The sequence below is a fragment of the Pseudonaja textilis genome, chromosome 5 (genome assembly GCF_049901715.1).
Source record: "Pseudonaja textilis isolate UNSWEBS1 chromosome 5, rPseTex1.2, whole genome shotgun sequence".
In the NCBI taxonomy this organism is placed as follows: domain Eukaryota; kingdom Metazoa; phylum Chordata; class Lepidosauria; order Squamata; family Elapidae; genus Pseudonaja; species Pseudonaja textilis.
In genome coordinates, this window is record NC_141994.1 from 42,855,728 (window position 1) to 42,877,003 (window position 21,276).

General features: G+C 36.8%; 2 protein-coding genes and 1 non-coding gene across 6 annotated transcripts; 2 read left to right on the forward strand and 1 right to left on the reverse strand.

Annotated features, from left to right (window-relative positions):
* The first annotated feature begins 5,441 nt into the window (after positions 1–5,441).
* Positions 5,442–12,182, forward strand: SLC25A3 (solute carrier family 25 member 3). Of its 3 annotated transcripts, none has more exons than XM_026698219.2 (8): positions 5,442–5,506; positions 5,648–5,814; positions 7,718–7,845; positions 10,062–10,241; positions 10,332–10,513; positions 11,216–11,388; positions 11,628–11,738; positions 11,819–12,182. In XM_026698219.2, the coding sequence occupies exons 2-8, from the start codon at positions 5,661–5,663 to the stop codon at positions 11,977–11,979; spliced, it is 1,089 nt and encodes a 362-aa protein (XP_026554004.1). In that variant the 5' UTR covers positions 5,442–5,506; positions 5,648–5,660; the 3' UTR covers positions 11,980–12,182. The 3 variants fall into 3 exon arrangements, with proteins under 3 accessions (XP_026554004.1, XP_026554027.1, XP_026554019.1); XM_026698242.2 differs by having other exon boundaries at positions 7,721–7,845; XM_026698234.2 differs by lacking the exon at positions 7,718–7,845 and adding an exon at positions 7,992–8,116.
* LOC113438277 (small nucleolar RNA SNORA53) lies at positions 10,628–10,867 on the forward strand. The gene has a single exon (XR_003374360.1). It is a non-coding gene; the product is annotated as a small nucleolar RNA SNORA53 (small nucleolar RNA).
* On the reverse strand, positions 11,237–21,096 carry IKBIP (IKBKB interacting protein). 2 transcript variants are annotated; one of them, XM_026698256.2, is made up of 4 exons: positions 20,840–21,096; positions 20,369–20,547; positions 18,560–18,677; positions 11,237–13,982 (listed from the first exon to the last, which is right to left on the reverse strand). In XM_026698256.2, exons 2-4 carry the CDS (start codon positions 20,518–20,520, stop codon positions 13,278–13,280), a joined length of 975 nt encoding a protein of 324 aa, XP_026554041.1. In that variant the 5' UTR covers positions 20,521–20,547; positions 20,840–21,096; the 3' UTR covers positions 11,237–13,277. The 2 variants fall into 2 exon arrangements, with proteins under 2 accessions (XP_026554041.1, XP_026554049.1); XM_026698264.2 differs by lacking the exon at positions 11,237–13,982 and adding an exon at positions 15,927–17,562.
* Between the last annotated feature and the right edge of the window lie 180 nt (positions 21,097–21,276).

Consider the following 21,276-nt stretch of genomic DNA (forward strand, 5'->3'; position numbering starts at 1 on the left):
TTAAAATATATTTAGCCTACATGTACGTCTTAATTTTCAAGTCTCATAAATCAAGCGTTATGCTGTAAGAAATATCACAGCTCTTGGCAGCAGTACAGAAATTGTTTGGCATTGCCTTCTATCAGCAACTTTTAGTGTAGCTTACAGCTGTGATATTTCTTAGTTGTTTTCCATCCAATCACAAACTTACACTGACCCTGCTTTGCTCTTTGAAATACAGGGTTTCTAGAACAGCAGTCACCAACCGGTGGGCCCCAGAGAGATCTCACTCCCAGAGCACCCCTCAAAGCAATTAATCCAGGCTGCGCAGAAATACAAGGCTGCACTGCTCACATGGCCTGTGGAAACCCTCCCCGCCCACTCATTCCTTACCCAGCAAAGCCTGCTAAATTGCTATTTTTCCTTTTTCCGACCATCAGCTGTTCTGCTCTGCCAGGAGATTTAAATTAGCTAGGAAGCAGGAAGTGGTTGGATTTCTTGCTCTAGCTAGTCTTCAGATCTTTGGCTCTGCTTTTAAACACAACCAAACCTCCCTTAGGACTGAAGGTTCTAGTGTTCAGTGCAGACTCACAGCAAACAAATTTTATGTGACAGACTGAGCTAACTGATGGCAGATAGATAGATCACTGAAAAATTCTGTGAGCAACTCAATTTGCCTGCCTACTTTGGCTGATTTTGGGTAAAAGTTGCTCTTTTTTATAAAAAAAATCAATATTTACATCAATATTTATAATATTTACATAGAAGCCATGCCCAGCCATTCACATGACCACCAAGCCACACCCACAGAACCAGAAAGTGATCCCTAGGATTTAAAATTATGAGTTTGGTGGTCCTTGAGATCCAAAAGTTTGGCGACTCCTGTTCTGGAAAATGCCATCTACCTAGGTCTTTTGGATACCTAATCAGGTATTCATTCCAGTAATATGAAAACTCCAGATACACAATATTACATCCATACTATGCTACTTAATCAAGTCCTACAAATATTCCTCATACTAATGTCTGAAAAAATGTACTTTGTATTTGCTTCATACTTGTGCAGTTTGTTCGTGCTATCTTTTATTTTTGACTGCTATGAATAGTACTTTTCTTGTTTTATTTATGAGCCACCCAGTCATTGGGAGTCAGGTGGTATACAAATTTGATTAATATTCAATGTGCAATAGAGCTTTATGAAAGTATTTCCAGTTTTTAAGTGATCATTGATGCTGGTCCAAAACCTCAGGATTATGAGACAACTGGGAATAAGCATTTAATCTGCTAATGGAACTATTTTTGTGGACCTGTCATCCCTTTGAGACTTTCCCATCATTTTGAAGCTGCACAGATGTAGATATTAGTATGAATTGTCTAGAACTGAAAAAAAAAGTTCTTGGTAAGGCTTAGGATACTAAATTGATGGTTTAAGGAACATTTTCTTTGTGTGCTATTGATCCTTATTAGAATCTATGATAATCTTGGATATGATCATTGGAATTTTTTTCATGTGTCTTAACAAACAAAATGTCACAATTCTAGGATTTTAAATTGCATACCATTGATTAGTTGTGCTTATATGTTGTACTACAACGGGTGACAAACTCAAGGCCTGCAGGCCAAATTCGGACCACGGAGTGTTAGATCTGGTTCAAGGGGCCAGCCTGGAAACAGCAAAGGGTTGGCCCTCAGCGAAAACTGAGCTCAAGAGGGCCATTCTCCCTGGTCTCAGCTTTCTCAACTGGAAGGAATGGATCCCCCCAGACCTGCTTGGCCCACTACAGGTACCCTTGACAGGAGTGATGTTGAACCACCCCCACCCTGATCATGCTCCACCCCCACATCCCCCCCAAGGTCAAACAACTGTGATGTGGCACTCAGTAAAATTGAGTTTCATTTTTTAAAAAATCTTCATAGCTTTTCCAAAACTGAGGTAGCAATGTTATTTTGATTTAGTATTTGATTAGCAGGTTCCTGTTTCTTATCCTTAACATCTTTCAGTAATTGAACAGACTGGTGGAATATTACATTAAATCAGTAAAACAAGGATTGTACATAGAACAATATCGGACCTCTGAAAAGTATAAGCATGCATATGTACTCAGTACTTGGTTTGGGCCCCTTTTGAAGCAATTACTGCCTCAATGCGGCATGGCATGGAAGCTATCAGCCTGTGGCACTGCTGAGGTGTTATGGAAGATCAGGATGCTTCAGTCCCGGCCTTCAGCTCTTCTGCATTGTTCGGTCTCACGTCTCTCATCTTTCTCTTGGCAATGCCCCATAGAGAACCTGAACCCCTGTGCTGGCCAATCAAGCACAGTAATCCCACAGTCATTGAACCAGGTTTTGGTGCTTTTGGCAGCTTGGGCAGGTGCCAAGTCCTGCTGGAAAATGAAGTCAGCATCCCCAGAAAGCTCGTCTGTGGAAGGAAGTATGAAGTGCTCCAAAATCTCCTGGTAGACAGCTGCGTTGACCCTGGACTTAATGAAGCACAGTGGACCAACACCAGCAGATGACATGGCTCCCCAAATCAACATAGGCTGTGGAAACTTTACACTGGATTTCAAGCATCTTGCAGTGTGTGCCTCTCCATTCTTCCTCCAGACTCTGGGTCCTTAGTTTCCAAATGAGACGCAAAAGTTGCTCTCATCAGAAAAGAGGACTTTGGACCACTGAGCAACAGACCAGTTCTGTTTTTCTTTAGCCCAGGTAAGACACTTCTGACATTGTTGGTTGTTCAGGAACAGCTTGACAAGAGCAATACAACATTTGAAGCCCATGTCCAGGATCCGTCTGTGTGTGGTGGCTCTTGATGCACTGACTCCAGCCTCAGTCCACTCCTTGTGAAAGTCCGCAACACTTTTGAGTGGCCTTTTCCTGACAATCCTCTCCAGGCTGCGGTCATCCCTGCTGCTTGTGCACCTTTTTCTTCCACACTTTTCCCTTCCACATAACTTTCTATTAATGTGCTTTGATACAGCAGTTTGGGAACATCCAACTTCTTTTGCAATCACCTTTTGAGGCTTTCCCTTATTATGGGGGGTGTCAGTGATGGTTTTCTGCACAACTGTCAGGTCAGTACTCTTTCCCATGATTGTGATTCCTACTGAACCAGACTGAGAGACCATTTAAAGGCTCAGGAACCCTTTGCAGGTGTTATGGCTTAATTAGTTGATTAGAGTAGGACATTTTGAACCTAGAATATTGAACCTTTTCACAATATTCTAATTTTCTGAGATTGTGGATTTGGGGTTTTCATGAGCTGTAAGCCATATTCATCTCAATTATGACACATCACGGCTTGAATTATCTTGCTTTGCATGTAATGAGTCTATCTCATATATTAGGCTCACCTTTTAAGTTGCATTACTGAAATAAATGAACTTTTGCATGATATTCTAATTTATCAAGTTTCACCTGTAATAGTTACTAGAATTTATGAGTTTTCAATATGACAATTGCCTGCATATGAAAATATATGTAGCTATGTTCCCAAGCATTCTGTACATTCTGCTATTTTAATGCAAATAATTCACTATGTATTCCATTTATTTTCATCATATAGCTTATCACATTTACGACCAACCTTCTGATTCATTCAAGCCCTTTCACTTTATACTTTTTCTAAACAGGAAAGGTAAAACAAAATAACTTTGCATGAATAATGATCATACAAAATGATTTTATTGTACAATCCACTTAAAGAATTGTCAGATTGAGTGTTCAAAGCAATTTGGAAAAAAAGGCACACTTTGCAAAATATGAAGAGATCAGAGTGCAAAGTTTGAACTCAAAAAGTGAATTTTAGTCACATAACAAATTTCATGACTTAAGTTTATCTTATTTTCAAGGTACTGTACTTGGAAGGAAAGCACACAATTGTATCCATGCCACCATGAGCACTATACACACACACACAAATTATAAAGTTGTATAAAGTTGTACCTAACACTGTTGAAAAGTGTCAAAATGCCTTTCTTTCGAGGATTCAATTTTCCCGCTTGGAGAGCTCTGGCGCAAGGGTACAGACAACTGCTTGAAAGCTGGATCTTTTTATTTTTCAGGAAGGTGGAGAACAGCGAGAAGTCTGAGTTCCTGGCCTAGCTAGCTCCTTATGGTAAGTCCCTGGTTTTTTATACCCTTTTCTCCCTTTGTAAGTTGATTTTGTGTGTTTGTATTTGTGCCTAATGTTTTAAATCCTGTTTGAGTTTGTCTTTATTTCTGCCGGAGGGTGAACTCTGCGGGGTGTGGAAGGCAAACTCCGTGGGGTGGCCAGATTGTATTATTGGTTTTCTGTAATCTCTTTTAGCTTTAAGATAGTTTTTCATATTTGTTCTGTGGAAATCTCCTGTCTGTCCCTTTTGTAATTTATATTTTGTGTCTTTTGTCTGTTTGTTTTGCTTATTTGGTATGTCCTGTGTTTGTAAGGGTTTTCTAAATTATCTTTTGTTTCCTTTTCCTATTTGTCTAGTTTTCTTAATTACTTAGGCTTTTGTCTATAGGGATTCTTTAATACTTTTTATTTGATTCCTTTTCCTATGTAAGTTTGTTTTCTGGCTGACCTGATGTTCCCCCTGGGCTTTTCCTGTTTTTTTTTTTTTTTGTGACACTACTGCCTTCGTGAAATTCCCTTTCCACAACACAATATACTAAACATGGGGGGGTGGGGGGTGTATGTGTACAGTATATATATGTATGCCTATATTAGTCCTATATATGAGATAAAGGCTGACACGATGTTCTATGGTCATAAATGAAAATACTGTATCTGATACTAAGGTTACTGTAGTGACTTTAACTGTCCATAAGCTTAATTCGCTGTATCCATCTTTTTTTTTTAACCGATGTATGGCTCTTGTAAATATGCTGTGCTAAATCAGCTTGCTCGATCCTACAAACTTTTCAGCTATTGGGATACTGACAGTCGCGGTTATCTGCATCTTTCTCGGTACCGCGGCACTCAGGGATTCCTCCGACGCAACTTGCGTTGTCCTGGAAATTTTGCATCACCTTCTCCGCTCCGCCTCAATTTTGGTTCCACCTTCTTCCGGCACATCTTCCGGCGCGAAGGAACGGAATTCGTCGCCGCTGGAGGAAGAGTTTTCCCATCTTCCCTACCCTCCCAGTGACTTTGTCCCTGACGGAGGTTATTGGTATTGGCGGAGCGGTGGAGGAAGTGACTTTGTGACAGGATTTCCCAACCTCCTTCTCCCGAGTTGGGGGCCAACCGACCTTTTGTAAACTTGGGTCAAATTCTAAATGACGTCGAATGCAACTTTACCAATAATCTTAATTTCGATGTACTCAAGGCGGAAGCAAAATGGGCGGAGGAATTCTTGAAACAGGGAAATGACGTACATTCCAGGGCCTTGTTGCCCAATCGCAAGCGCGAGTTTTCGGGCGCTTGCCCCGCCCGTTGCGTCAGAGAGGGACAAAGTCATTGAGGAAGGTTGATTTTCGGCCTTTTAGAAGAGTCGCCTGTTAGGGGGAAGGCCGGGCGGTTACGGGTGTTCCGCCATTTTAGGAGGTAAAGGGACTTTCAGGGAGGCTAATATTTTTCATTTTTCAACCCACTGTAGCGAGTGAGAGTTTGTCCATGGGAGAACCAGGGTGAATGTTCTGCAGAAGATTTGCTGCTAACGACTGTATTTTTTTTTTTCATTTGAAGTTTTCCTGCCGCCATGTTTTCGACTATTGCGCCGCTTGTGCGGCTTAATCCATTCCACGCTCCTCAGCTTGAGTTGCACCAGAACAGCTGCGGCCCAAGGAAGCGCCTGGTTGAATCGGAAGAGGTCTCCTGCACTCGTCGGAGCCTGGCAGCCGCTTCCGCAGAAGGTGAGGCGTGGGTGGTCGGGGAAGGGCAATTCCTTCCTTGGAAGGGTCTCAGCCTCTCCTTCGGGAGCCTGATCTTTCAGGTGGCACGGTGTTAGTAGAGGAATCCATGTGCAGTCTCCTTGGGGACAAGTAAGGTCACCGAGTCCTTGATCAATTTATGAAACCTAATCTAAATCCAGTTGTTTTGCTTTTCTGATGCTGAAGGCCTGGGTGGATCTTTTAGGATCCCGACCCTAGTTTAGAACTATTGATCTGCGACCTTGAGAGTGACTATTTTAATTCAGGAAATTATGAGGTTTCATAATTTCAAAGGATGCTACTGAGGAGAGGGGAGAAATCCGAGGGCGAAAGAAAATAATTTGTTTCTACTAATTAGCATAGGTTTCCTAATGCTAAGAATGTGATTTTGAAGGTCACAATGAAATTGATTATGGTAATGATAAAAAATATTGTAAGGAGGGATTGAAAAAAGTGCTACATTTTTAACAATATATTTTATGATAGCCAATACTATTACATTATTAAAGCACTAAAATAATTTAAAATGCTTATTTTAGCAAATGCCAAGTTTCACTTACTATTACAGTATTAGATTATTAAATTTCAAAGGTAATTAAGGCAAACCCGTTGAATCTGACAATCCCCTGTGACTTTTAAAGACTTAACAAGATTTGTTGTCAGATTAATGAGACATTCATTTCAGTTGGCATTTGTACTTTTTAAAAATATATATGCTGCATAAAAAGTAATGAAAAATAATCTCACTGGTGGCTTGTCATAGTGAATATTCATAGCAGTGCTGGTTTGGATTTTAACTATTTTGGTTTATAGAACTTTAACAATCAATACCCCCGTGTACAGTGCTCTCTTGGTTTACATATCCATGAATTATATGCCATTTGAGAATAAAGATTCATCCTTTGAAATTAAAAATATTCAAAGAGAAACAGATGTTAAAAGATTGTTTTTAAAATGATTGTTTTTCAGATTGTCCTGTAGTTCTATTAGTTGAACTCAGTTATATCCCCACTTCCATTATTCTTTTCTCTGCAGCCCTCCTTCCTGTAACATGTTTTAAGAAGCAGGAAAGAAAAAAGGAAAAACTGCATCTTATTCATTCTGTGCTTTGCATTTTATAATACTATTACTTTTTTATTTTGAAACAGATTGATTTGTATCTTGTTTTTTTTGTTCAAGAATTCACATTATATACATGGTGCCTTTTCCCATTTCTCCCCACAATGACTTTGTAGATAGGTTGGCTGGGAGAAAATGAAAGGCCCAAAATCATAAGTAAATTTCTGTGGCTGAGAGCGGGCTTGAACTTGGATCTCTTCAGCATCAGTGTAGAATTTTTATCAGTATAGCGACCTGCTGCTGCTTCTGCGTAACATTTCATACATATCTATTATACTATTCCCCTTCAGGATGTAGGGAATATTACAGAGGGATGTGGCTATTGACCATAATCAGGTAGTCTATGTTATACTCATAGAACTTCATGTCCAGTGGGTCACTATTACATGTAACTCAGAGCTTTCTGAAAACTACTATTGAATAATCAGGCTATAGTCAAATAATTGCAGAGATAAGAGTTGTCTTGATGCCTGTGAATATGTATAGGTATACTTAAAAAAAAACTTGCTAAGATCTTAGAACAGAATCTGATTTCAAGATCTGGAAGACTTTTAAATATGAAACAAATACCTCACTGTTATGTCTAATCTAATTGGATATTGTCCTAATCTTAGTATTTTCCGGTGTGGGGAATACAATAGAAAAGTACTGCATTAAAATAAATGGGTGCTTATTTTTTCATGAATGATAGTTAAGGCTGTATTTTAAGTTAGTATTGAAATTATTTGATCATTTTCCTTGAAAACTTCTTATTTCTCTTTTTAAGCAGAAGAATATAGCTGTGCATATGGCTCTGGCAGATTCTTCATTCTTTGTGGCCTTGGTGGAATTATTAGTTGTGGTACTACACATACAGCTTTGGTTCCCTTAGATCTTGTTAAATGCCGAATTCAGGTTGGATTTGCATGTCAGATGAAATGAATTATATAGCATGCTAAAGTGTGAGATATTACTAATCTAATGAAAATGTATATTTCACTGAAGCTTCAGCCTTGCATGTGATTTCCTTAACAGCATGGTGTGTCTTTTCTTTACTACAGAAGAATATAGTTGTGAATATGGATCACTCAAATTTTATGCTCTCTGTGGCTTTGGTGGAATATTAAGTTGTGGTCTGACACATACAGCAGTCGTACCTTTGGATTTAGTGAAATGTCGCATTCAGGTTTGTATATTGCCAAATTTTAGAATATTAACTTTCTTCCGGAATAAGACACTGAATTCTATTAGGAGACTTCAATTTCTTTTAACTCTGATTAATATAATTAGGGCATACTAGGATATAAAGTAATATAATTACCTAAGTCATTTTAAACGTACTATACGTTAAAATATTTCTCATAATCTGAACTGAATCAAATTTGCAATATGTGATTTTTAAAAAAGACAAAATAGTAATATTTCCTATTTGTGCCTGTTAGATTCATAAATAGTTGAAACCTTTATCGATTATTTGAATATATGCTTCCAAGTTAAACACTGCAGCTGTAACTGAAATGCAGTTTAAAGGATAATCATCCTTGTCAAAACATTTCTGAGCTGTCCAGGGTTGGTTGGAATGGGGGAGGGGGCATCAAAATTTGAATAAATCTTGCATCCATACTTGCCAATTTTGAGATGGCAAGAAAGATGAATTCTATAATCATGCCAATGCTGAAATTAGGATTAGTTTTAGTTCTTAAAATTATGGCTCAATATCTATTTCTAATGATGTGGTAATATAATATTACATTAAATGATAACTTCAGCTGCTTAGAAATCTTATAATAATTTAATTTCACAGAATTAATTCAACTGTTATGTTTTTCTAAAGCAGTTAAATACCTTGAGGAATCTTTTTTACTATGTGATCCAAACACATATTGCAGAAAATGTAATCCTGTTTATACTGAAGTCAGAAAAGCCAGAAAGTAAGAGGAAAGTGAAATGGAACAAGTCAGTAGAGGGCAGCATGAGGTAGGAAGGTAGGAACAGAGAGACTGAATATCTAAACAATACTATGTTTTATTAATAAAATATTTAGAATTATTGAACAATTAATTTTTTAGCATATTTAGGTATACCACGAATAACTGCTAAGAAATTTTCATTGTTTCATGGCATTTAAGAATTTATACAGTTTTCCTAAATATCAGGAATGATATTTTCCTCTTGGTACTCCTACTCTATCCATATCTATTTTTCTATTTCAACACTATTACTATAATGTTTTTTAGTTAACATAGTTACCCTCATGACATTCATCATTCTCTGCTCATACTAAGAATACCAGTCAATTTTGGCCAGTATATATAAACAAGGATCTCATATCTGGAAATTACTTTGCAAACCAACACTCTCTTGCCCACTATCTGAACAACTAGAAGGTATTGCAGCATGCTGATAAAACAATTAGGACACAAGTTAAAATCGCTTATTTAAATTTTACATTTCATATATTTTAGCAGTATCAAAACTTGGAAATTCTACTTTCTGCTAATATTCTTCACATGGAAACTACTTTTGCTAATACTTTCCACATAGCTTTTTCCTTTTTATTCTCTATTTCAACAGCCTTTACTTTTCTAATGACTCTTAAATTTATCTTGCAACTAAACATTACTGCTTGATTTTCCCCTTCATTCTAGTTTGTTAGCCACTTGAATACTGATTCTAACCACTCTTAAATGAGGCTTCTGTCATTTATGTGGTATGTAGATGTACACATTTAAACTATATAAACTATATCTCTTAACATTGGTAATTGAAAACAGCAACTCTTGTCACTAAACAATGTGGTTGTAAAGTGACAAGTTACTGCACCAAGTTTTGGAACTCCAGTTGCTGTCTTTAGGCAAATCTTGCAGTTACAGCATCCTGCACTCATACGACAACCATTTGCAACCTCCTGCTAGCTTCTCAGTTGACTTTGCTTTTCAAAAGCCAGTAGTGAAGGTCACAGATGGTAGTCATGTGACTCAGGAACACTGCAATGACCACAACTAAAAGGACCGGTTGTAAGTATGCCTCATTCGGTATTGATATTAACTCCAGTTGATAAAGAAATGGTCATTCAACAAGCAATCATTTATAATATTGCTGATTTTAACTTACTTTTAAAAACCTGTTAGGTGGATCCTCAAAAATATAAGAGTATCTTCAATGGATTTTCAGTCACTCTCAAAGAAGATGGTGTTCGTGGCTTGGGAAAAGGATGGGCTCCAACTTTTATTGGCTATTCCATGCAAGGGCTTTGCAAATTTGGCTTTTATGAAGTTTTCAAAATCCTGTATGGCAACATGTTGGGAGAGGTAAGCTCTTGCACTTCTTAGCTTAGCTTCATTTTCTTCTGATTTGTTCAGTAGAAGTTTTACGACTATTTGTGATTTGCTATCTTTTAGGAAAACTCATATTTGTGGCGTACATCATTGTATTTAGCTGCATCTGCCAGTGCAGAGTTCTTTGCTGATATTGCTTTGTCTCCAATGGAAGCTGCTAAGGTTCGCATACAGACACAGCCTGGATATGCTAATACATTGAGGCAAGCAGTCCCCAAAATGTTTGCAGAAGAAGGTATTTGGGCGTAAGTATTTGCAATTTCCTGCACAGGCTCATTTTATAGGTATTATTAAATCTCTCACAGAGGCAAATTAACAACATGTTCAGATTGTAACAGTTCTAAAAAACAGCATGAGCCAACATGCTTCCTTAGATCCATCTTTGTTTGATGTCTCTTTGCTGAGTTCTGCTTATAGATTTTATCATGAGTAGCTCCAGCTAAGAGGGATCAGCAACTTTACTGTTGCACAGTCAAAGATGCTTGAGTCATTGGCATGTAAGAAAAATATACCTTCATTCTAGTCACTTATATTCTGATAGAAATGGCTGTACTGTATGTCATTTTCTCCTATCAGAATTTGGCTAGAATGTGGACATTTATAAAAGGCAGCTAAAATTGTTTTTGCAATTAAAGCCAGGAAAGACATCTATATTTTTTTCTACCTTTCTAAAAATTGACATCAGTTAATTTTATGGAGCTTCTGAATGGTATTTGACCTGCAAGACTAGAATTTTACCACCTTTGGTATGATTTTGTTCACTGTATCTAAAGGTTTTGAGTTGATTGCTGGTTGCTGTATATTCCTAATTCTGAATGCAAATGTACCCATATCTAAATTTACATCTCTTAAGAGTTTAATTGCAGGATAATAGAAGTGAACAGTTTATTTTGAGATTCCCTTTAATAAAAGCTCAAGAAAATTCCTAATTTCTGATTATTGTGCAGTTTCTACAAAGGAGTTGCTCCACTGTGGATGAGGCAGATTCCATACACGATGATGAAGTTTGCTTGTTTTGAAAGAACTGTGGAAGCTCTTTACAAATTTGTTGTTCCCAAACCAAGAAGTGAATGTTCAAAAGCAGAACAGCTGGTTGTTACCTTTGTAGCAGGTTATATTGGTAAGGAACATTTCTCAACATTTAAAAAAATGTGATGGTAGTATATTCCTGCCTCCTCTTGGGTACAGGTCATGTAGTCATGTGGTAGTAACAGCATTTGGGGTTGCCATTACTAAGCAGTGCAGTCACATGACATTGCACTTTATGACCTATAGCAACAGCAATTCTAATCTCAGTTGCTGTCATAACTAATCTACTTGTAATAATGCACTAACAAATTTAAAATTAATTATTTTCAGCTGGTGTCTTCTGTGCCATTGTCTCACATCCTGCTGATTCTGTGGTATCTGTGTTGAACAAAGAAAAAGGCAGTTCAGCTCTGACAGTACTGAAGAGGCTGGGATTCACAGGTAAGTATCAAAGTATTTTTTTTAAAAAAAGAGAATCAATGAATGCTTTTGGTTACTAACCCTGATATCTTTCTCATCAGGAGTATGGAAGGGTCTGTTTGCCCGTATCATTATGATTGGTACTCTGACAGCACTACAGTGGTTTATTTATGACTCTGTGAAAGTTTATTTCAAACTTCCTCGTCCACCTCCACCTGAGATGCCAGAATCCTTGAAGAAAAAGCTTGGTCTTACTGAGTAGATGAATGATGGACTGAATGGCTGATAATGAAACATTGTGAAACTTTATTCTCATGGCAGTATAGGACAATGAAACATGCTTGGCTCGGGCGGTCATTGGTGGTCAAAATAAAGAATAACTAGAAAGACTTTGTTTCATAATTTTAAGTTTGACAGGATGAAATACTGTCATCTTAATAAAGAGAAACAACATATTTATGAAAATGGTCTTTTATTTACTAAGTTCTACCTTTACCCTTCCTAAATCTGAAGAAAGGAAAAGTGCACATATTTTAATTTTACATTTAGTAATTCGTTATAATATGAATTAAATGGTTTTCTAAAGTGATCTAAATGGGTAATCATAATCATGTATATTATCAATGGTGCAATACAACAAAATATTTTAACCAGAGAAACTGCTAACTAAAAAGGCTACATTAGGCAGGAAAATGTCCTATATCATTAAGGCTGTCACAAGCAAATTTAATAGAGTAAGAAAATTGCAACTCTATGTTATAAATATATCTGCTTCCAGGTTAGACCTACCTCAAGCATTCAGTTTGAATTATATGTATAAATCTATACACAGTCATCTATCAAAATACTTGGTCAGAATTAAAGAGAAAAGTTATTAAGTTTTCAGAAGTATATAGATAAAATTTTGGAAACCATAAATATAAAATTACTTTTCTTAAGTCAGTAGTCCCCAAACTTTCTGGCTTGGGGGGTTCTGTATGAGTGGCAGACATGCAATGCCACTTGTAGAAATGGAGCTTTGCACGCAAGTGTGAGCACCCCCTGCTCACGTAAGCGAAGCTGTGCTTGCATGGCCCGGTTCTAAATGGGCCAAGGCTCAGTAGTAGGCTGCAGTCTGGGGGTTGGGGATGCCTGTCTTAAGTCTTGAACATTCCTTGTTGAGGATGCTTAGATGAAAATGATTTAAAATGATTTTGTCTAGCTACTAAAACCTGAATCTCTTGCTTCAGAAAATTTCCAATATTGTTTTTTTTTTGTTTTTTTTTACAAAAATGCTGGGAGCGTTTTGCAGAAACATGATGCAAACCTAAATTTTATAAGATTTAACATCACCAGTGTTAAAGGTATCATTGCATTTTCACTGGTAATTTAAAACTTGTGATTTCACTTGAATGTCTAATTCAGACATTGAAACAAAATTGCCTTTTTAAAAATTAAATTTGCTATATGCAGATTATTTTTTAAAGTTTTATGATTTAACATCACAACTTGGTTAAAACAAAGTACTCTGATTTGTTAGAATTAAAATGTTCTTAGATGTGTTCCTCTTTGAAATAGTTGTCACTCAGTTTGAGTCTGAACTGAAGTTAAATTAGATAGCTTTTTATTTAGGAGAGCAAGTTCCTTCTGGCTTTCCAATAGATCTCCAAGTAGTCTTCCAATTCGTAATGTTAATTCATCTAATACAAGTAGCAAATGGGCCAAATCATTCTTTAAATTGTGGACTTTAGGTTTTAACTCATTTGCAAAGGCTACTGTTGTCAGAACTTTAGCTCTATCACTTTCCAATTCTAAAAGTTTATTGAATTGCTTGGTAGAGTCGGCTTTCAACTCAAATGATTTTGCCTTAATGTGCTTTACTTCTCTGGTATTTTCAGATGCAATATTTTGTAACTTTGTAGTCCTGTCAATGCTACTAGTGAGAAGATCCCCTATATTCTGTATTATGGCCTTTTCAACTTTATTTACTTTGTCTTCTAGAATTTCTAGATTCTCTATTAATAAGGATATATCTGTTTGAAGACCTGAAATGCGTCTAATGTCAGTCTTTACATCTGCAATTTTTATAGAGATGCCCTTAGTTTTTTCCTCATGTTTAGCAACTGCATCAAAGAGAGATGTTAAATTTAGCTGGAGCTCCTCCTCTTCTTGAATTAACCGGCTGGATCTTAGTTGCATGATGCTAATCTCCTTTTGCAGATACTTCATCTGAGGAATTACATTAAGATCTTCCAGTTGTTTTGTTAAACTTGGTACCATTTCACACTAAAAAGCAAAAAGTCTGATAACATTATATTGAAATTTAAAATGTTCAGATTTCCTGCAATGAAAGGTAATTTAAAATTCTCCAGTTTTATCAGTAAACTGTCATAAAGGAAAAGGAGAATATTCTTAAATGCTTTCATTAGCTTATTAAATAAAGGATAAGGTTTGTGAGCCTTTTATGCTGACATAGAAATTGGATCTAGTGGTTTCTGTACAAATTATGAGAAGCCCGCGTTGACTGTTAAACATTCTTCATGTGATTTCCAGCCAGTATCACTGTGTCACAAACTATAAGAGCAATATTGGCTTCTTTTTGCCTGGATTGAGAGTGAGGTAAGTGTTTAATTTTTAAAAATCATAAAATTAAAACACACACATAAAAAGCTTAAAATAATATACTTAGCATTTCTTCCAGCTATTTTCCCCACCCTGTGATGTATTTTGGGGCAAGAGAAAATTACTGGGCCCAGGTCATCCTGTGAACTATCATGCTGAAAGAACCTCAATCTTGGTTTTCCTAGTCAAAATAATAATTCCTTATCTATTACACCAGACTGGTTACTTATACACCTGCATCATTGTCTGTATCATAGAATCAAGCTTGACTTCTAGCACACAGATACTTCCATGTACAGGTAGTCATTTGAGAAAAGTCCATTCAACAACCATAACTGCATTTTGACCACATTTACTGTTGCCAACTGCCGCCACCACTCATCTGCCCGCCAATGAACCCACTACACAGTACAGTATTACTATGCCAGCTGGTGTCTTTCTCATGCTGTCTTTCACACCAGTGCTTGTTGGGGTTTCTCTTGCCCAGCGTCTGCACCTGCTCTGGATGTCAGTTCACATACCCAGGCCTTTTGCAAAAAAAAAAAAAAATCTAGGTAGAATGACCCTCCTTTCACATCTCTGCCTTTTTTGAGAGACTTGTGAAAGGAAGTCCCAGGTATGCCAGCATGAAAGGAGCCTTCTAGATGGCTGCTTTCTGAAAAAAGGCCCTAATTGGTGCACAAATGGAGGTACTGGGTGAGGTATGAATGGCAGCCCAGGTAGGGAGCAAGAGGAGCCCTGGTGGCAGTGGTGCAAAAGGCAATGTGAAAAATGGCCCAGCTGGTACAGTGATGGGACACAGACTGACAGGTAGCAGTGGGTGGCAGCAGCAGCTGGTAACTAGGCTGACAGCCAAAAGGGGAAAAGATTTAGGGAGATAAGCAGGTGGAGGAAATTCAAGACAAGGCAGTTTCTTATATTATCTAGGCTTGGGATCGAGAGGGACCAAGCCTGGAATGGCTTGGCTAACAACTGATGGGATGTCACACTTTACCACTGCAGCATTTAAAAACAAATTCTGGCCCCAATTGCCATTGTAACTTAAACCTACACTTTTCTTTGGCAACATACAAAAGGGATTTGTAATCTGCCTTGTAGGATTCCCCTTCCCCTTTCCTAGTCTTTACTCCCTCAAATCTCATTCTCAACTTTTTCAACTGATGCTATATTAAATTCAAGCATATTAGAGAATGGTGAAATTTCAAATACTTTACTGATCTTATCAAGTTTACGATCAGTATCATTTTTCATTCTTTCACCAAACTAGACTAGCAATTCATAGAGAAAGGAGAATCATCCCAATCCTTATGTGTAATTTGTACATAGCACAAGAAGCCACCATCTGGATGGGCTTGTGAAACACCAATAACCTGCACACAGCTGCTAACACTATTCTGATAGCTGAAAATATGGATAATCTGCAAGTAATCCGATTCTTTCTACTAATAAAAGGAACAGTGAAAAAATGACCAATTTATAAAGAAATAAAAACAAATATTTAGAATATGACTTCCGATAGCTGAAATATGGATGACCTACAAGTAATCTGATTCTAATAAAAGGAACAGTGAAAAAATGACTAATTTATAAAGAATAAAAATAAATGATATTCAGAATGTGACTTCTGATAGCTGAAATATGGATGACCTGCAAGTAATCTGATTCTAATAAAAGAAACAGTGAAAAAATGACTAATTTATAAAGAATAAAAATAAATGATATTTAGAATGTGACAAAACTTTTGAGGTAGTATCTGCATTTTATATCAACAATAAACCAGAATTTTTATTTACACACACATACACTATTGTAGTACTTGATAAGGCAGCAATGAAGGCCAAGGAAAGATACTCAAATGCCAGGTTGTATCATGCAGGTAATTTTTTCCCCTGTTCTAGGGAAACAAAAGCTGGATTTGAAGTGTTTAGAATCAGTACTGATGCTTTTGAATTTTGATGTCAGATTAGACTCCTGAGAATTGCAATGGATAGTGAGGAAAACAAATGGATCATACACAAAATCTCTACAATAGAGAGCTCTCATTTGAGGCACAAATAACCATACTGAAATTATCAGCTATTAGATACTTCCATGCAATGATCTATATCTCTTAAGAAACCTGTAACACTGAGATAGGAGGAAGGCCAACCTGCAGCAAGAGCTTGATTACAGTGGGAATTGGAAGTCCTGAAGAATCAGGTTCACAACAAATCATCCTGAAGATCTTTGTGATCAAAACTGACTCTAACATATAACCAAAATAATGAACTTAATAATCACCAAATTATTTGCAATGTGTTTTTAAATAAATAAATGTTTCCAGTATGAATTTTAACAATTTTAATGAATCTTCTAATATTTATTTTCTTTGTATATGTTTCCAAAAAAAATGACGGCCAAAGAAATGTTAAAATTATACAGCTGCTGATATCAATACTGTTCACACTATGGTAGACTTGTTCTACTTCTGCAGAATCTTTAAGCTTTGTTTGTAATATTAATGGTTGATTCTATGGTATTAAGATGCTTTTTCATTTTTTATTCAGCTACCTTCAGATTGTATGTCTTCAAGACTGTTCTGTATGTTCGTTATTTCAGTAGTAGCTTTCATTATTTCATTTTCTATACTGATTACCTTTGTGATCATGTCTTCTTTTTTTATCTCTGCGGCAACAAGCTCACTTGATAGTCTAAGAATGGAATAAATAGCATTTTCAATTATTGGTAAGTAAGTCTTGCATTCCTGCAGTTTGTGTTCAGAAAATACAAGTTTCTGGTACAGATCATTACTTCTGGCCAAAATACTGTCGTGCTCTTCTTTTAATAATTCAGCTGTGTTTTTATCCAACTGTAGCTGCTGTTCAATCCTTTGCAGTTCATTTTCCTCTTGCCTATTTAATGTTTTAAGATTCACTATTGTACTGTCTTCTAGATCTTTCAGTCTTTCAGAAAGTTTTTTCAGTCCCTGATCCATTGTATTGATCTGAGAAATTATTTCACTATGTAAAACCTTGGTATCCAATCTTATGTTGCTGGTATTTGTATCCATCTCAGATGTGCTCGTCTTCCAGGAGTCTACCACCTTTTGAAAGGTTTTGCTAATAGTCTGAAACTTTTTAGAACGTGTCTGTTGACTATTTTCAATATACTCTATGAAGTTATGAAGGGTAGACAATTCTTGCTCAAAATTGGTTATCATGGAAACATATGAAGCAACCTCCTGCAGGACACTCGAAGATGCAAACTGCATTTTTAACACAAAACAATGTCCACCTTCACTTACTGTTTGCAAGGTATATACAATGTATTTACATTTTATCTGACTATGAACCTTTGAATGGCATGCCAAAAGCAAACTTCAAAAGGACAGAAGAGAATCAAAATAATTTAAAAACATGGAAACATGACAATATGAAGAAAAAATTATTTTAAACTAAATAATGAAACAACAAGCTAGCGCTAAATACAGAAAGGCAGATGCAGTAATAGAACAAATAGAGCTACAAAGAAGAGAATTAATAGTGTGAAGAAAGAAAAATAAAAGTTATTGTTCTTATTTTATATCATTTGATTGATTATGGCAATTACTCCCTGAAATAAACAATCATTATTTCAAAAGACAAAACTGATGAGCAGAACTCAGCTGTGTTTGGAATCATTCATGGTCCTAATCAGTTGACGATGATTTTCCAAAAAATATTCTTAAAACTATACTGAAAATTTCAGATGTTAGAATTAGATCATTCTAAATGTGCTATTAACTCAGATTTAAATTATTGTATAGTAAACTGTTCACAGTGCTCTTAGTAGAAAAAATTGGAAGAGTGAGTGCTATGTACAGTCACTTTAGTGAAAGGCAAGTTATAGATTTAACGAATAATATATTGATTCACATTGACGATAGCTAAATTCAATGGAAGTTATTTCTAAATTAGAACAGGATTGCAGGTAAATCAATTTTTTTATGTACATTTACTTTGAAAAAGAACCACTAAATCCAATGTCATTTACTTCCAAGTGGGTATAAATAGTACTACAGTCTTTGGTATATTTCACTATTTAGATTTCAACCAAACGACTGATTTGAATATTAAACTTAATTTTCAACCTAGATGTGAATTGTTAATGGTTCAATAGATTTTCCTTAAGACTGTAAAGGTCTGATGCAAAGTATCTTGCAGATTTCAGATAGTAAGAAATACCAAGTTTTATAGTAATATCTATGGTATTTGAATTATTACCTTTTCAGAGATTGTGTTAATTTTATTTTCCATATCTTGAAACTTTACAGCTTCCTCCTTTAATATGTGATATTTCTTTTCTACAGCAGCCAGCTGAACAGACTGTTGAAAAAGAAACCTGAGAAATTTAGAAAAATTAAATGTTTAGCAACAAAACATTTAAAAGTTAAATGTTGCTTCCCCGATTTTAAGATAAATTGCAATAACAATTTAACACATCTGCACAAAAGGCTATACAAGGAATTGTTTATACCCTAATATCCAACAAAAATATATAATTCAATGGAATTATGATGGTTTTACACAATCAGAAATGCTTTTGCTAGTTATAAAATAATCTGCTAATTAATAATTTGCTAATTTTGCTACAGATGCATGCCTTAATCTACAAGAGCAGGTTTTCAGAAGTGCCTAGAGAAAGAGAATTGTAGGAAAGTCTGATCAAATGTCAGCAAACAAGCTAATCCAGTCATTATTTAGATACATATTAAGTATAAATATTTTTATGAACACCTGCTTTGCTGTCAATTAACATTTAAATCTTATTTTCAAGACTAGTGATCAGCTATGAAATTTGACATAACCAGATAAACTGACACAAGGAACTCTTTAGCCAGCCTACCTGTATACATATATCACTAGATTTTTACTTCCAAGCAGTTAAAGGCCATTTCATCTAGACTTCATAATTGAATTATAAATGTAACATTTAACAAAAGTACACATTGAGGATTAATATCATGCTATGAAAAGGTTATTTAAATCTAATGTTTGTTGTTGTTGCTATGATGATAGAAAGGTATGAAATAGAGTTGACATTCCTGGGGGTACTCATAACATGAAAAACTATGTGGCATCACTAGAAAATTGATCACTGTATTTCATTGTTTCTCAATGTAAGATCATGAGCTGGGGGAAAAGAATCCTCTGCAGAGGATTGTATTGTATTGGGGATATAGTCTTAGGCAGAACAACAGAAGAAAAGGATTTAGGTGTACTCATAGTAGATGACTGCAAAATTAGCAAACAGTATGGCCAGGCAGCTGTGAAGGCAAACAAAATTCTGGGATACATCATTAGAAGGATCACTAGCAGGAAAAAGGAGGTCTTTTCCCCACGATACAGGGGTTTAGTCAGTCCACATTTGGAATACTGTGTCCAGTTCTGAAGACCTCACTTAAAAAAAGATATAAGATTGAGCGAGTCCAGAGATTGGCAACAAAAATGGTGCAAGGTATGAGGGACAAAACATATCAGGAAAAATTGGAGGACCTGAGTATGTACAGCCTGAAGGACAGAGGGAAAGGGGAGGGGGACATGATTGAAACTTTTAAATATATTAAGAATGAATAAGGTTCTTACAGGCAGTATTTTCAATACTAAGCAAAAATCAGGAACACAGGGCATAACCTCAATTTGACAGGATGGAAGTTCAAAAGTAATGTTAAAAAGTTACTTTACAGAAAGAGTAGTGGAAGCTTGGAACTAAATTCCAGCAGAGGTAGCGGTTCCAATCATCAGTAACTGAGTTTAAACACTCTTGGGATAAACACATCCATTATATGACAAAAAATTTAAAAAGAATAAAGAAAACAAAATCTCAAAGGGCAGATCAGTGGACCCTCTAGGCATTTTTCTGCCATCAGTTTTGTGTTTCTAAAAGCTGACCACCCAGCCAAAATCAAGAAATAACATTTTTGTTGTCTTTTCCCATTGACTCATTACTGCAGTCAAGAGGAGTTGATTCTTAGTGATCATGCGTATTTCACCAGAACTGTACAGTACCAGATTTTCTCTAATTTTGCTTACCATGATAGCCCTAGAATGGCAACAAGAGATAACAAACTTGAAACTGTTTGCAGATCCATCCTTGTGGATTTGGTACTCTTGAAAACTTGTTTCTTTTGTTCATCTTCGTTTGGCTTGGATATGTTTGCTTTCCTCCGCTTGACTTCGGACATGTCTTGATGTCATGCACAATTCATGCACTGAATTGAAGAAATATGTTAATCTCCTAATAGTTTTTCCTCCAAAGGAGGCTATCTACATTCCCCACACCGTGAACTTTTATCTAGAAGTAAATCCCATTTAGTTCAAATCCATTTACTTCCCACCAAATGTACTTAATGCTAAAACAATATTCCAACCGTATTCTTGAAACTTGCTTCTGTACGGCTGAGGGTTAAAACCGCAGCGTTCTTTGTATATAATGTTTTCCCTTTCCACCGCTCTCCAGTTTTCCCCTTCACACAACACACACACACACACACACTTCAGTACCTCCACGATAGAAAGTGAAAACACTTGAACTGGTAACCTTCCCAATCCTACTCCAGCCCAGCGGCCAACTCGAAGCTTTATAAGAAGATTCTTCGCTGCCGCCGATCCGAGATGGACCGCCACGTCCAACGCATGCTCGGCGATGCGCGCCCCCTCCCCTTCCGCCATCCCTCTATTCGCGGGGGCCTTGCTAGTCAATGTAGGCTGGGGGTGGGGAGGGGGAGTGACGAGTTTGAATGCGGCGCGAGCAGCCGGGAGGCGCGCGCTCGCAGGTTGTCACAGCGGTCTCTTCGTTTTTCCAGGCGCGTGCTGAGCCAGGACGGTGAGCTAGTGGCTCGCGCACGAGACGTCGGCTTTGTTTCCTGGAGCCTCGTGGCTGCCGGGCGGCGGCCTGCTCCGCTTCTACCGAACTGCCCTTCCCCGAGGAACTTTAGCCG

Bases quoted from the DNA above. Each gene is read 5' to 3' on its own strand.
- SLC25A3 (XM_026698219.2), top strand. From the start codon at position 5,661: ATGTTTTCGACTATTGCGCCGCTTGTGCGGCTTAATCCATTCCACGCT. The intron at 10,242-10,331 runs GTAAGCTCTTGC...GCTATCTTTTAG, and splicing joins ATGGCAACATGTTGGGAGAG to GAAAACTCATATTTGTGGCG. The intron at 11,389-11,627 runs GTAAGGAACATT...AATTATTTTCAG, and splicing joins CTTTGTAGCAGGTTATATTG to CTGGTGTCTTCTGTGCCATT.
- IKBIP (XM_026698256.2), bottom strand. From the start codon at position 20,520: ATGTCCGAAGTCAAGCGGAGGAAAGCAAACATATCCAAGCCAAACGAA. The intron at 18,678-20,368 runs GTAAGCAAAATT...TAAATTTCTCAG, and splicing joins GCCATTCTAGGGCTATCATG to GTTTCTTTTTCAACAGTCTG. The intron at 13,983-18,559 runs GTAATAATTCAA...TTTGCTTTTTAG, and splicing joins TTAACACAATCTCTGAAAAG to TGTGAAATGGTACCAAGTTT.